At 43.8% G+C, this 14,592-nt stretch overlaps 1 protein-coding gene across 2 annotated transcripts in view; it reads left to right on the top strand.

Moving 5' to 3' along the window:
* The window catches only part of BANP (BTG3 associated nuclear protein), a gene marked incomplete at both ends in the record, with an annotated part of 115,569 nt that extends 107,652 nt beyond the window's left edge, over nt 1-7,917 (top strand). For both annotated transcript variants that reach the window (XM_079541455.1, XM_079541454.1), the window contains 2 exons: nt 4,115-4,258; nt 7,846-7,917. In XM_079541455.1, the coding sequence (XP_079397581.1) occupies nt 4,115-4,258; nt 7,846-7,917 (216 nt within the window). The remainder of the gene's footprint in view (nt 1-4,114; nt 4,259-7,845) is intronic.
* Nucleotides 7,918-14,592: the final 6,675 nt, after the last annotated feature.

Genomic DNA, 14,592 nt, shown 5'->3' with positions numbered 1-14,592 from the left:
GAATGTTGAATGGAACTATTAGTTATGGGCAAAAATGGAAAGGAGGAGAGCAGAGAAGATTGCTGGTTTTCATTATTACTACTAATTTTATTATTACCACATTTTTCATGGCAAACTCACTGAAGACGGGACCAAAAATAGAAATCTGGGACCTCCCGACTCAAAGCCTTCATGTTTCCATCCATCAAGACTTTGAAAAGAGAAGGGTAGAAAAACAACGAGAGGGGGAAGGAAGCAAAAAGCACCCAAGGGGAGGAAGGCCAAGGTCGGGGTGAATGGGAGCACAGCTGGATGCTGCTGCAAGGCTCTGCGGGTCCCATCCAGCCCACGTGTTGCTGTAAGGAGGGGTGGGTGATGTCTATGGGCACAAAATGCTTCAAGAGAACGGGAGGGATGTGTCCAACCCTCAGGTTGTTTTATCAGACCCATTGGCTCTTGAGTCTCATTGGAAGCTCTAAGGAAAGCAAATGTTTGCTCAGAGAGGCTGCGGTTGTGTGCGCGGGCAATGCCAGGAGTTCACACATCATTATAAACAGCTGAGCAAAATACTTTTCCTTCTGGTATTTCTAGGATGGTTGAAAATCAAAACTAATAGAAACGCACTTAGTGTTCTTTCGGAAGGAGTCAGGGAACATTTTCTTCTTCTGAGAGCTGCTGGGTACGGTGAGGGATGGGGCTCTCTGGTGCTTTGTGGTTTGAGGTGGGCTGTGCAGCAGGGTCAGCGTGCAGTGCTGTCATCACTGAGATGTGAAGGTTGGGAAGATCAGGCCAGGCCACCAACAGTGCTTGAAGAGCATCGGTAGCTTCAAAGCATCTGCAAAGAGGGGTATGTAAAGGTGATGTAAAGGCTCTCAGAGCTGAACATCTCATCACTGTCAAGACAACACCTTACACTACCATCAAGCAGTAGCAGATAGCCAAACATGCCTTTTTTCCAAATATTCCCCTGAACTATTAAAAAAAAATACACTTTTTAAGGTTTGCTTGTTAATTTAATGGTGGACTTCTGTAGGGCTGTTCTTAGCACTGATCTGAGCCCTCACCAACCCAAGTGAGCAGGAGCAAAAACTCAGAGTCAGGTCCTGCTGGGTTATGTGCTGAGTGAGTGGAAGCTGCCTCCAAGCTGCTTGTTTGTGGGTGTCCAGAGCACAAATGAATCCCTTCTGTTAGAAGGAAAGTTTATTATTTTTCAGTTTAACCATATTCTGTTACCTGTTTTGGAGCAGCGAGGCAGGATGTTAGAGGAGCCCAGCGGAGTTGGGAAAAGAGGTTCATTTTCAGGGCAGATTGTTAATTTTTGTGGTACAGTTCCTTTATTTTAAGGTCAAGGGCGGGTAAGAATCACAAAGTTGAAGTATTGGTCTGGGAGCCAAGCGAGCAGCCAAAGAAAAGCCATATCCTCACACCTGCCCCTACTGCTGAGGTCTCTGCTCCCCCACTCCTCCACTGTGCCACATAAAGCTGTTGATCCCTTGATGTCTGTAATTTTTGCACATAGTTTCCTATAGAATTTGTGGCAAACACGACAGAACTGTGAGATGGGGCAGATTGAAGTCGTAGGGCTGGGGCTTTTATCTGCGGTCTGCTGTATGAACTCTGTTCTTTTTCCCATTTGTTTGTCTGTCTGCATGTCAGCGTGGGATTTGGAGAGAATTTCTTCATCTTGGACCTTCCTAGCTTGTGTGAAAGGAAATTGGGGTGCCTCCTTTTCTGTGGCACATTGAATACTATGAAAGAAAGTATTTTAGAGCCCCCAGGACCATAAGCAAACTTCCCACTCCATTGGCATCATTAGGTGTTTTCTGAACCACGTGTCGATTAGTGGTGCTGCTAGAGAGAGCTAGAAAGGGTGACTTAGAACTGCTCAGGTTGGAAAAGACCTTAAAGGTCATCAAATCCAACCAGTGGTGGATCACTGTGGTCCTTTTCAACCCAGGCCATTCTGTGCTTCTGTGATGAGATCCCCTTTGCAAGGGGTGCAGTTGGGAGCGCATCCTAAGACAGTGAAGCTGGTGCTGTTAGCAGCTGTAGGCTTCTTTGTTGTTAAAGCAGGCAAGAAAGGGGCTGGTTTGGTTGCTTGCAGTCGTCCTGAGGTTTGTTTCAGAAGTTACTGAGACCAAATACATTTTAGAGCTGCAGACAATCAATAGGACGGACTGCCGTGTAGTTCTGATGAGGCGTATCATGTCGTTCCAAAGTAAATAGTGCAGGACAAGAGGCTTTTGCTTACTCCTGTAAAAACAGAACGCAGCATCCTTTTGCAGCTTGGTGCAGAAGGTATCTCAGAACATCCAAGATCCCCATAAAACCCTGCCAACACCCCAAAGGTCCTTCCTAGGGGTCACCTCTTGGCCTCCCACACTCCCCAAGGAGGGGCTGTGCTGCCCACTCCTTCACGGCCACCCACCCTCCCATCAGCTGAGAAATCATACTTGGGTAAGGGAAGCTTTTGTTCAGAATGTTATTTTTGCTCTCGGTTCCCTTTCCTTCGTTTAAAAGGCATCTTTTGAGCGCTGTGGTTCAAATACCAGAGGTGGTTAAAAACAAAACGGCACTCACAGCATATAGAAACCGAAACGGAACTTGTATATTTTGGCTGCGTTTTAAAATGAGATCGGGGGACTTGCTGTTGTTCACATATGTATATTTTATTCTGATTCGTGTTTCAAGTAGTAAATTACAATTGCTCTCATTGCAGGGATGCATTTAAGCAAGCAATTTTGGGTGAAGCATCTGCTCTTCTGTTGCTCTTCGGCTATCGGGGGACTCAGCCTGAAGCAGTCAGCATGCAGATGTGTAGAGTCAGTGGCTGCGAGCATTAATTAGCAGTAATTTGTAAATCTACACCTTCATGTACAATGGGAAGATAAACATTACTGTAACAAATTGTCGAAAGTTGAATGTGTTTGGCTGTGAGAATAAGTATCTTGGCTCTGTCTCTCTATTTATATAACAGTGAACACATTAGTTGGGAGATGGCTGTGTGCTATTGACATTACTGCAGTGCAGACTGCTCGGTCTGTCCCACTTACCCTTTGCAATAATCATTAGCAGAATTATGAATCCTCCATCAATTATCTTTTGCAGTGCTTAGGGAGGTGTCGTTTATCATGAGGGCGGCAACAGCCCACTCCTTAGGAAAGCCACTATCTCTCATTGGAAGCAGTTTGCCAAGAAAATATCTTTTGAAATGCTTCCCAGCCACAGGAGCACAATATTTCCATGCAAAGAGACAACAGCAAACAAGCAAAACAGAACAAGTCCTTTTATTTTCCCCAGCAAACCTGCCTTCTACCCTCTTATCTTCAACCTGAAGGTGCAAGAATGCTAGAAGTGAACTCAATGTCTGCCTTTTGTTTTCCCCCTCTTTCTTTCTGCCGTGATAAAACCGAGCAGAAGAGGTTTCTGAAGCAGCTTCCCACCAGCTCATCCTATGAGGAACCTGAGCCGACGGCACTGCTGTGCTCATCTGCTGGCTGGCAGAATAAACAGATCAGTTTTCATAGCTGCAATCTGTGAAACAGAACACTTCTCATACTTACAAACTATGCAGCACAATCACTGCTTTGGTTTTTCTTCCGTGTGGCTTCTTAAGTCTACAAGCTTTGCTTTTGTTTGGGTTGCAAGAACAGCTCAGCAGAGCTGGGGGGAATGGGATGCACCCAGAGAATAGAGATGTGGTAATTGGACTGGTGAATCAGTGTGCTAACTATTGTGCAAATGAATTGGAATTAGAATTGATCTATTTAGCATAGGCCACCAGGGTGACATATTCCTTTGCTAGTGTTGATACAGGTAGGGGATGACTTATTTTGTGTTAGGGATCATAAGAGGGCCAAACGTTTCCAGGTATGGTGCTTGTTAGCCCTTCCAGGGAACAGCTGCAGGAATCCAGGTCTTGTAAGGCAAAATGCAGTGAGAACCTTGCGTGAGAATCTTCCATGTGTGTACCATGTCCTCTTGGAGACCCATACTGTTTAAACTGTTGCTGATAGACAAGTTCTCTTAAATTTCTGTTTAATTTTGGCTTTGCATCTGTTTTCAGGTCGTTGTTTCCTAATGCATTTCTGGCTGTGCCTGTTCACAAGCTGTTTCTCCTTTGCTCTGCTTGCAGGTGTTGCAGGGCGCTCAGCTGATAGCTGTTGCATCTGCTGAGCCTGCATCAGGAGGAGTTGATGGATCCCCACTGCAAGGCAGCGATATCCAAGTCCAGTATGTGCAGCTCACACCAGTGACAGACCACTCTGCAACCAGTCAAGTATGCCTGCGTTTATGTGTCGATATATATATATCTGCCATATATATATATTTACCTTCTCAATGTACTTAACTCGTTTGAAACATCTGCCAGATGAGCTATCTGAATGAGTTCACGGCCCTGTTTCCAAACCAAAAATACAAAATTTAGCAGAAGTGTCATCTTCTTCAGGTGTGGATGGGCTCGAGCACTCATTCGAGAATATGATCCTATTTCCAAACTGCTTAGAAAAAAAAAAATAGAGCCATCTATAATAAGAAACATAATTTTCTTAAAGGTGAAACTGGTGATTGACGATTCCTTCTTCGGCGTTGTTGCTCGGTGCCCCCAGAGAACAGTTATTTTGGTCACCATTGTTTTTCTGCATCCTTGAGGGCTGAGAGCCATATTTACAGGACATGGAGAAAAACTGGCTTGGAAACTATCCAAAAAGTGTTTTTCAGACTGAGGTTTCTCTTAAAAAGGTTATTCTCTTTCTGACAGAAGTTTTCCAGTTCTTTTGATCCGCAGCCTGGATTTCCCACGGGAGCTGCCATGTATGCAATTGTAAGTGAACGCTTGATGGTCTCAGTTAAGGAGGAGGAGGTGTGTTTTATGTCTTTTCTTGATCTGTTTGAGCAGTCACGTAGCTGAGGCTAGCACCAACTCAAAGCCACTCCTGCAGGCAGTTATGGAAGACAAAAAGGCAGTTGTCAGATTTTTCTGAAGGTGATTACACGTTGTTCCATGAACCCGACTGTAGTGGCTCCTTTTCTAGAGAATGCCTAGTGCTTGTGAGAGGTGCATTGCCTTACCAGCCAGAATATAATGCTATCCACAGCAGCCAATCTTAGAAGGGAATTTTGTCTGATAGATAGGCAGTTTTGCAGAGAGTTCTGATCTGGCTGCAAACATTTGGATGTTGGGTCTCTCGAGCTGCATAAGAAATAGAGGAAGTCACGTTCCTTCCCTAGGTTTGTCTCTGTGCTTTCAGGCCTCCTCAGTCATCGATTCGCAGTCACTTGTAATAGTGCTGGACAACGAGAGCACTGCTGATGGATCGTGCCTTATTTCTTGAAGCTGTACCAAGAGTACTGCTGGTCCCATGCAACTAACGGGCATATAGGCATCAGATAGCAAGAGGTGTTTCTCTCCTGCCGTGCTGCTGTCCTCACTCCATGCCTTGGAGATCTCAAACCCAGCACCCACGGGCTGGGTCTGTTCCTGGAGCCTGTGCTCCCCCCTTGGCTCCCACCTCCCATGGCAGGAGGCTGTGGTTATAAACATCAGCATCCGTCTCCCACACGACTGGCAGCCACCAGAGGAGCTACTTTTCTTTTCAGGGACACTTTGCACCGTGTTAGATTTTAGTATTGTGGTTAACCACAGATTTATACAGAGCTGAAGAGAAACAGAAAAGGAATGTGAAATAAGAAAAGTATGAAAGGAAAAACAGGCTAAAAATAAGTTTGCCATAAATATTTCCTCGGTTTACACAAACTGAAAACCAAGGATCTGATAATGAATTGGAGAAACCAACTTGGAATTTGCGTTGCTTGGAGTTATGGGGATAGCTGTAGCTTTTTTGGCTAATGTTGTGGAACAGTCCTACAGGCTTAGAAAGGCCTTCATCAGAAGGGAGAGGTCATAGAGGTATCTCTCATCGAGACTGGAGCAACGATTGGATTCGTGGGCTGCTTTGCCAAGGTACTGAGATGTTCTCAACGACTTTGAATCTCAGGGAGCTGTTTGCAGCGAGTCCCTTCTCTGACTCCAGCTGAAGCACACAGAACTGCACACTTCCATTCAGTGCTCTCAGTGCAGTGCATGGTTTTGCATCTGCAAGTTGGCTGTGGGCAGAATTAAGAGTGGCAAGCGTTCCAAAAGGCTCTTAGTTCCCTTATAGAACAGATACAAATACGAGCTATTAATGTGCTAACATTCTTCTGCAGGCAATTTCAAACCTAAGTTGTGCTTCTTGTCCCCTTTGGGCAATCTTCTACGTTAGTCTGAATTTTGGAGAAATATTCAGTATTACCATTATGCCTATTATTTGGTCGCTATTTTAATTCCATTAAGTTTTCATCTACTGGGAGAGAAAACTTGGATCACTTGAAGACTTTCCTGCTAGCAGATGTGGCAGTATGTTAGGATTATTCACTGCTCTGACACTCATCTATTGACAGTGATCTATTGACACCAATTTATTGAATGTGTAAATAAGTGCCAAATTACCTCTGGGTACAGATCTTGTAGTGGTGTGCAATTACTGGCCATAAATCAGAGAGATGGAGAGAAAATTTCACAGCCAAGTTGTCTCATAGAAGCAGTGCTTTATGATTTTGAACCTCCTGTATTTTCACCTGAATAAATAATCTGTGGCTGTATGGCAAAGCCTAAGGGAGAGGAACACAGGTTGAATTTCCACCTCTGCCTCTTTGTGGTTCATCGAGCCTCAGACCCAGGCTGAGAGCAGGGAAGACATTGTCATAAAAGAAGAATTCCACGGAAACACTTCTGTATCCAGGACGTTACATAAAGCATCGATTAGATGAATTTATGGAGGGAAAATCCATCCAGGGCAGATCTCCGGAATCTGTGGGAGTGTGCAGGAAAATACCATTAAGCACTTGCCCTTTTCTCAGAGTTTATCTGTGCTTGTGATATTGGCTGCTATCAGGGGAAGGATTATTGGGTGTGAGGGACTTTATCCAAGCCAGTACAGCTGTTCTGAAATGCTTCTCATTTTATAGCTTTAACATGCTCTGTGATCTGGTTTTCTGTTCACTGGCTGACTTGGTCCAAAGGGTGATTTGCTGCAGGATTACCCTGCAGCACTGCAGTATTACCCCAGTAGTTACTGATGTGGGGCAACTCCATCTTTGATCAGACCTCCTTTAATTGCTTTTACGTTAACTTCCTTCACGGAGGACTGCTTAGGCTTGGAAAGTGGGGAGAACCTGAGGCCCTTTGGAAGAGTTTAGAGGCAAAAAACATTGGTAGCAGTATTCTCATTTGGCACAGAGCAGAGAACGACTGCAGGGGGTTAGGCCAGCAGTCTGCTCGTGTCCTGAACCAGCAGAGAAAATTAGGAGCACAGAGCACACAGATAATTATACTATGGTAGTTTTGTCACCCTGGGACTTGTTGGCCTTCCTGCAGTTGCCGTTGATGGATTTTTCTTCCGTAGCACCATTCAGCTCCAGCCCACATCCTCTTGGGCACGGACAGCTTTAGTTCTGGTTCTCCTTACGGCTGGTTCCTTTCTGGGAAGAGACCTTTAAATAGGTTTCTTTTCTTCCCTATTTGCTCTCTTTGTGCCACTCGTGATGTTACAGACCCTTGTTACGGGTTTGTTCTTTCGGCCTTCTCTTTTCCATCCTGAAGGACATTAGTCTTCTGCTTAGGTTTTGTATGGAAGCCATTCTGTTCTTCTGGCCATTTTTAGTGCCTTTGTAAGCACACATTTCAGCTCCACTGTGGAGTTGATATTCGTGCAGATATTGCACTGGTGTAGAGAAGAACTCTGTATTAATGTGGTTTGCTCCTTTGGTTGCATCAGCGACAAACGTTTTTCGTATTGATTTCCTGATCTCCCTTTTCTGCAGGGCACTGACACCCTCCAGTCAGCAATCCAACCAGAGATGCAGATAGAACACGGAGCAATCCAAATCCAATAAGAAAGTGGTGAAAAGCTGCGTGAGCGGAGATGTCAGCGAGCCACGGTGGGAAATGGAGCCCTGCAGTCGTCGTGCAGCCCCAGGAAGATGGACTCATAGGCTGACAGTGGCTCCTGTGCACACAGCAGGTTTCTGACCATCCGTTTGTGCTCACCCAGAACAAACCAGAGCCATTTGCTGCAATTGGAGCTGCATTGCTGCGTCTGTTGAGAATTTACCCCTCAGAAAAAAAAAGCAAACACGTGGCCTGCCCGTAGGTATATTTAAGGAGGAAAAAGTCAATTTGGAAAGAAACCCAACTGATGGAAACAGTGAGACTTCAATTCATGTTTCATCCTGTCGTTTCTTCTGTGAAATACACCATTTGAATGTCTGCAAAATGTCTTGGGAGGTGTATTGCTGCTTTGCAATACTTGCTTTACCACGTATCAAGAAGATCAAGAGCTCAAATATTTTTCACCGTTCAGACAGCTTTTTTATTTGCAATGGTGTTTATAACAAAAATGGAAAATATTAAAAAAAAAGGAGAAAAAAAAAGAAAAACCCCATAACTGCGAGTATTAGCCTTTTGCTGGTGTTTTCTGTTCAGTGTAATGAAAAATGTTTATTTGCAGAAGACTAACAATTTTGTTTGTACTGTTGCTTAACTACTTTTCTAGGGGAAAATGCTTTTAAATGCTGTAATTATGCATTTCTAATGAAAAATAAATGTGTATTTATGAATAGTGCAGCTCTAAGTTGCTCTCTGCTGTAGGAATGAATACAGTTTGACCAGGCTGTGCCACAGCAGTGTAGCTCTGGAGCATCCAAAGACAGATGCTATCAAGTGAGCTCTGCTGTCTCACTGAGAAGTGAGATTAAGTCTGTAAGGAAGATATCAATCTTAGATAACGTTATTATCTGAATTTCCAGTACAAGGAAAATGGAATAGTTAAGCTTTTGAGTCTGCAAATCCTATTTTGTGCAGTGATAGTATGAAATCATTTTTACAAATGTGAATAATTCTTCTGAGCTGTTTCCTTTTTAGTACCTCCTGTCTCCGTTCGGGGCAATACCTCTGATTGGAATTCATCCTTAAAAAGCTGAGTTACAGAACTTCTGATAGCCGTCTTGGTATCCAGCCTGCAGCAGCAAGGTGAAATCCTCTCCCTGCCAAGACTTGTGGGAAGCTGGATATCAGTTTCAGCAAAAGTAGCTTTTCATATTTGCTAAGCTTGAGTGGAAAGGATGCGTTTCTGCTGTAACCTGCTTAGAAAAGTATGGAATTCACTGGGGGAGGGGTTGGCTTGTATTTTTTTCAGCTGTGTTGATCTATGGTTATTGCCAGTGTATGGCTCATAGCGCATTGAATATGTGAATGAGTGGGGGCACAGCTATTCCACGTGGCTCAATTCAAGATAAAGATTTTTCTGGGAAGAAAGAGAGGAGGCTGTGCACACCCAGTTCCTGGGAATGTTGTCCTTGGTAAGCACTGCACTTTATGTAAATTCTTGCTTTCCTTCAGGGCATTTGTTGACGCACAAATACAATGCAAACTGAACCACAGCCTGCAGAATACAATGTTTGCAACAGGCTAAGAATTTGGCTGCTCTTCAGTTTCTTCTTTTAATAGTGCTTCTCAGACTGGGTGATTTTTAAAGAGCTTGGCACCCAAACAGAAGCCTAAAAATAAAGCAAGGCTGTGCATTTGAGTGTTTAATAATAATTTATCTCTTGGAAATGACACTGAGTACACATAGGGATGGCACACCTGCATGCTGCCACATACCACATCCTTGCTGCAAAGAGCCTTTCCTGTCTTCATCAGAGAGTCCTTCTCTTGCCCAGCTTTCCTTTTGAGCCCTGAGCATCTCCTTTTTTCACGAGGAACATGCAGATTTTAACTGTACCAATACCTGTCTTTATGATATGATGAAGTTTTTTTTTTCTCTGCATTTTTCAGCTCAAGTAGAAGATGAAGCGTATGAGGAAAAAACTGAGTTCAAGAGAGGTTTCCTTTAGCCATTAGAGTGCTGCATGCTCAAGTCTTCAGCTCAGAGTGACTGCGTAGCATTGGCTAGATTTCAGGAGAAACCTTCACCAGTGTGGAGAGTGTATAAATCATTTGAAACATGTAGGTAAGCAGAGGACCATGTTAAGGTCCTTCTGTGCATTCAGATGTTCTGACTGAGTGTTCCTCAAGACATGGCTTTTTCCTGGGCTGTGAATGTTGTTTAGTCTCAGCTGTGTCACGTTGTGTTTATGGCTCAAAGAGACTTCAGCACTGAGTCAGGTATTCCTGTGAGTAATTGCTGTCCCTGCTCCCTTAGATTTTATGTAGTTGCAGGATTTATGTCTTTGTCCACGGAGGAAATGACTTCTTTTCAAGAATGTTTTATATGTTTTCTAGACATCACAGGCTATGTCATGTGCAAACCAGACATTCCAAAGAAGAGCATTTCAGGACAAGCTTGTAACTATGAAGAATCTGTAAGGTCCTGTGCAAGTGTGTTCATACAGAGATCATCATAACAGTAACGTAGCAGCAGTAAGAAATCCTACCTGTATTTAAGATGCTCTTGCAGCAGTATTCAGGGTTTGGCTTGGCTCTCCATCCAGGTCGGTCACACAGAGAGGTAGTTCTGCCCACCAGAACTGTTTGGCCATTGTGGTTGGTCTGCTAGGAATGAGTTCTCATTTTGTCTCCTTTACTGATTTGCAGCTTCTAGTGGTTTAAAATCTTTTTTTTTTTTCTCCTTATGCTGCTTTAGTCCAAGAGGCAGGGGGTGAGAACCTATGACCAAGAATCATACATTGTTGGCTTGTTTCGTTTCTGGTTTTGTTTTCCTTTCTTTTATTCCTTATTAGTTTTACATATTTTGCCTTGCAAAACAAAACTATAAAAGCGAGCACCCTTCTGTGACCCAAATAAACTGGAATGCCTTCGTTAGGCACAGTTTTAGACATTTCAGTATTGACAGTTTGCCTGCAAAGCAAAGAATGCTGGCCAAGATGTTGTTCTAGTGCTTGTCTCCATCATGGAGGACCTGGCACGTGTTTGCTATGCTCTGGTAGCCGTGGCTTTGATATCTGTCTGCTTCACAGAATTGCTCTGGAGTTTCAGGTTAGAAAACACAGTGAGGAAGCTGACATCTAATGAAGAAAAAAAACCACACCCACACAAATTACTGCAGAGTAATTTGCACCAACTTGTATTGGTAATTCCTTCAGAATTCCTATCTAGGCACTGAAAATCTGGAGCCACAGCTATAATTCAGCAAAAACTGTTTTCCATCAGGAATAAGAATGGCCCTTTCACCCGTGATGATCCCAAAGCGCTTCTGTAAGCTCTGCTGATTTAGATGAGTACTCGACAGTCAAACCTCATTTCCTTGACTGAAGCCAGGAATAAGAAAGTCATTTAGTTACCCTGCTGTTTGGGGTAAGCTGAGATTGCTCTTGTAATGTGCTGCTACGAGCTGACGTGCTTAATTTCTCTGCTAAACGTGGTTTGATGTATATAGGGGTTGTTTCATACCCCGCAAAGCTGTGAGTAACTGCAGCAGGTGGAGGCAGGAGCTGATGGAAGCATGGAAGGAGCTGTGCAAAGCTGAGAGCTGAGGTGGGTGGGATGCAACTCGACATCTAAATAGGTCAGGGGACCTCATCAAGAGTTGGTCAGTGGTGGGATAAACCAGATGGGACTGGGGGAAAACCTGTTTTTATCCTCATCCGCAGCTTCAGATGGGATGTTTAATTCAAGAGCGTGTTGTGTTTGTTGGCCTTATTTTTCTTATTTATTAAAATGGGCAAAGTTTATATTTGTCCAAGAAGAATGTCTTCTAATTAAGCCTAATAAAATTTTATACTTGGGGCAAAAAAAAATGACATCTTTAGGATTCTTTTCCTGGCTGTGGATATTTGCGTTGAACCAGTAGGCAAGGAAACGTTCTGTGCTTCTTCCAGGCACAGGAGTTAAGCTGTGCTTTTGAATGTTTAGGCAAACTATCTGGTTTTATCTCTTTCCAACAGCTCGAGTCGAGCGTGAGTTAATATATGCTGTATAATCTTCCAGTAAATATTTTCTTTCGGGTTTTTCATCCTATTTAATGGAAACTTAATCCAGTTGTGCAACAGATTGACAAAAGCTTGGATGGAAAGCGAAGTTGAGCATGACGTCGCTCCATCCTATGCTATGATGGCAGCTGGAAGGACAGACCATTCCTTGTCCCTCGCTGTGCCCCAGCCTGGACACGTATGGTGTTTCATTTGAAAGCAGTAAAACCCCCCCATTGTCCACACTGATTCCCTGTTTTTCTTGCAGAATCTTTGGGATTTCTGTTAAAGACGTGCTGGGGTTTGCCTGCCAATTTCAGTGCATCGTAGCAGGAGCTGAGAATTAAAGCAAGTCAATTGAAGTAAAAGGGACTTTACTCTTGCTATTACCACAGGGAGAATAAATATCCTGTACATATATTTAGGACATTTTTAAATAGATGAGTAGATGAGTATATATTAAATTTGTCCTTGACTTCCTTGGTAAAGCAGGGAACAACTGGGAGCTGGCTGATACCACTGGACTAATTGAAAAGTACTCTTTGACTTGCTTTGTGTACGTGTCTATTATAACATGTCCATAAATATATCATAGAATTATAGATAGATATAGAATATATTCTGTGATATAGAATCATTATAGATATGTACATACGCCTCCCTTGGCCTGGGGTTGGTTCAGCTCTTAGTGCTAGAATGGTCTCTCCCCTCTTTTCACTTCCTTTTGATATGTTTTTTTTTTTACTTCTCCCACCATAATCTTTCCTTCTAGTCTTATGCAAAGCCTATATTGTTTTTGCTGCATTGATCTTAGCAGAGGAGCTCAGCCAGCTACCTCTAATTAAAAACTAGTAAATGTTTAACCCTTGGGCTGCTGCGTTCTGAATTGCATCTGACAGAGAAAGCAGCTGTGAGCAGGAAAGTAACTCTCTTCTTTGTCTTACCAGTATATAAAAAACCACCAGCGTGTGGACATGATGCATCTGCAATTAATTATCAACCTTTTCAGTTTAATAACCGGATTTTGCCCTGCTTTTCCCACGCGGTAGCAAAATTAAAACTTCTTTTGCAAGCACTCGTGTTAATGCAAGTAGGCAGTGGCATGGGGTGCATGCAGTGCTCTGCTCAGCCTTCCAGCCTGGGTGAAGCATTAGTTACAGTCACCACTTGGTGCCCTCCATCCCATCTCCCCGCTGTCCTACCCCTCTCAGGGCAGCTCTTCTCTAATGATCACAGGTTGGTATCTTTTAATTGGACACAAATGAGGTGCTCTCTATACAGCAGAGTGCAGTTCTGCTCCCTGCCCCGTGCTTTTGAAATGCTGAGCTCTGGCTGGAGCCATCTGCCTTGCATAATTGTCGTTATTTACCAGCAGTTTTATTACTCAATCCCACTTCAACTCTCTTAATCCCCCTGCTCTAATGGGCTCCCTGCTCTCTTCAGCAAAACCAGAGGAGAAACAGAAAACCCGAATGCTCGTGAAGGAGGAGGTGGGAGGAATCGTGGAGCAGCTGAGAAAGGAGCTGTTTGTCCATTTGTTTTGAATCCCTTCCTTCCTTCTCATTCATTCAGGTTGTCTGCAGCTGAGCACGCAGCCCAGGGGGGTTCACAGTGAGAAGTCCTTCATGTGTTTGAAGTACAATATTGACTAAAGTGTCCTCCTTATACCCAAGGAGCAGCAGCTTTGGAGGTAGGCAGGGGCAGGGTGGAGGGCTGAAGAATAGTTACAAGCTCTGCTTTTATTTAATTCTTTTGTTTTGTTTTGTTTTTGGTAGGTTTCTTAAGCCTTGTTTATAACTGACAGTGTTGTAAAATAGCTTGTAAGCATCTGGGGGTATTTCATCTGGTTTGGGCTCTGCCTGGACTTGCTTCATGTTTCATTAAAGTGAGCATTCGAATGTAACTGGGAGCTTCTCCAGCACTTTCCTTCTCACCATTTCAGCCAGCAAACAGAACAGGGCATCTCTCTGCTTTCTGCCCTGACACTTGCATGCATTCTGATGCAGATTTTCTTCTGTGGCAGAAGTCTGACTGCTCCTTAGTGTTTGTGAAAATCCTTTCTTTCCTTTTCCATGCGCAGGAAGTGGCTGTTTTTGGGGGAAGGTTTCATGTGTGGGGAATTGCTTATATACATACTTCTATTTGTTTTTGTTTACCTGTGTCGTTTCACCATAGGGGATTCTGTGCTGTGCAGGAATGAAACGGGCAGAAAATATTCGAGTTCCCTCCTTGTTGCAAACTTTGGGCTCCGAGTCCCTCTAAATCTTCGCTGCTTTAGTCACTGCACAGACTTGGGCAAATGGAGACGATGATATGAAAGCACTTTTTGAAGTGTTTCCCTCGGGAGGAGAACATTGCCTGGTGCTGAGCTTTTGGCTTTGGGCAGGGAGGGAATTACATGAACATAAGCCACTCCAGTTCAGGTGGGAAATGAGACAGAGTGTTTGACAATGAGCATGAAATAAGATTAATGACTGGACCAAACTGTCAGGAGAGGCGGATTCCTCAGCTTGAGGTATCTCCTGTTCTTGATGGGCTGTCACCAAATCCACCCACGTGATGGTGCAGCTCACCAAGTGATGGTAACAGAGCATGCATTGATCTGCAGCAGCTGCACACCATTGTGAGTGTGCCAGAGTT

Source organism: Tetrao urogallus (assembly GCF_951394365.1).
Source record: "Tetrao urogallus genome assembly, chromosome: 12".
Classification (NCBI taxonomy): Eukaryota; Metazoa; Chordata; class Aves; order Galliformes; family Phasianidae; genus Tetrao; species Tetrao urogallus.
This window is presented reverse-complemented; position numbering and strand designations above follow the sequence as displayed.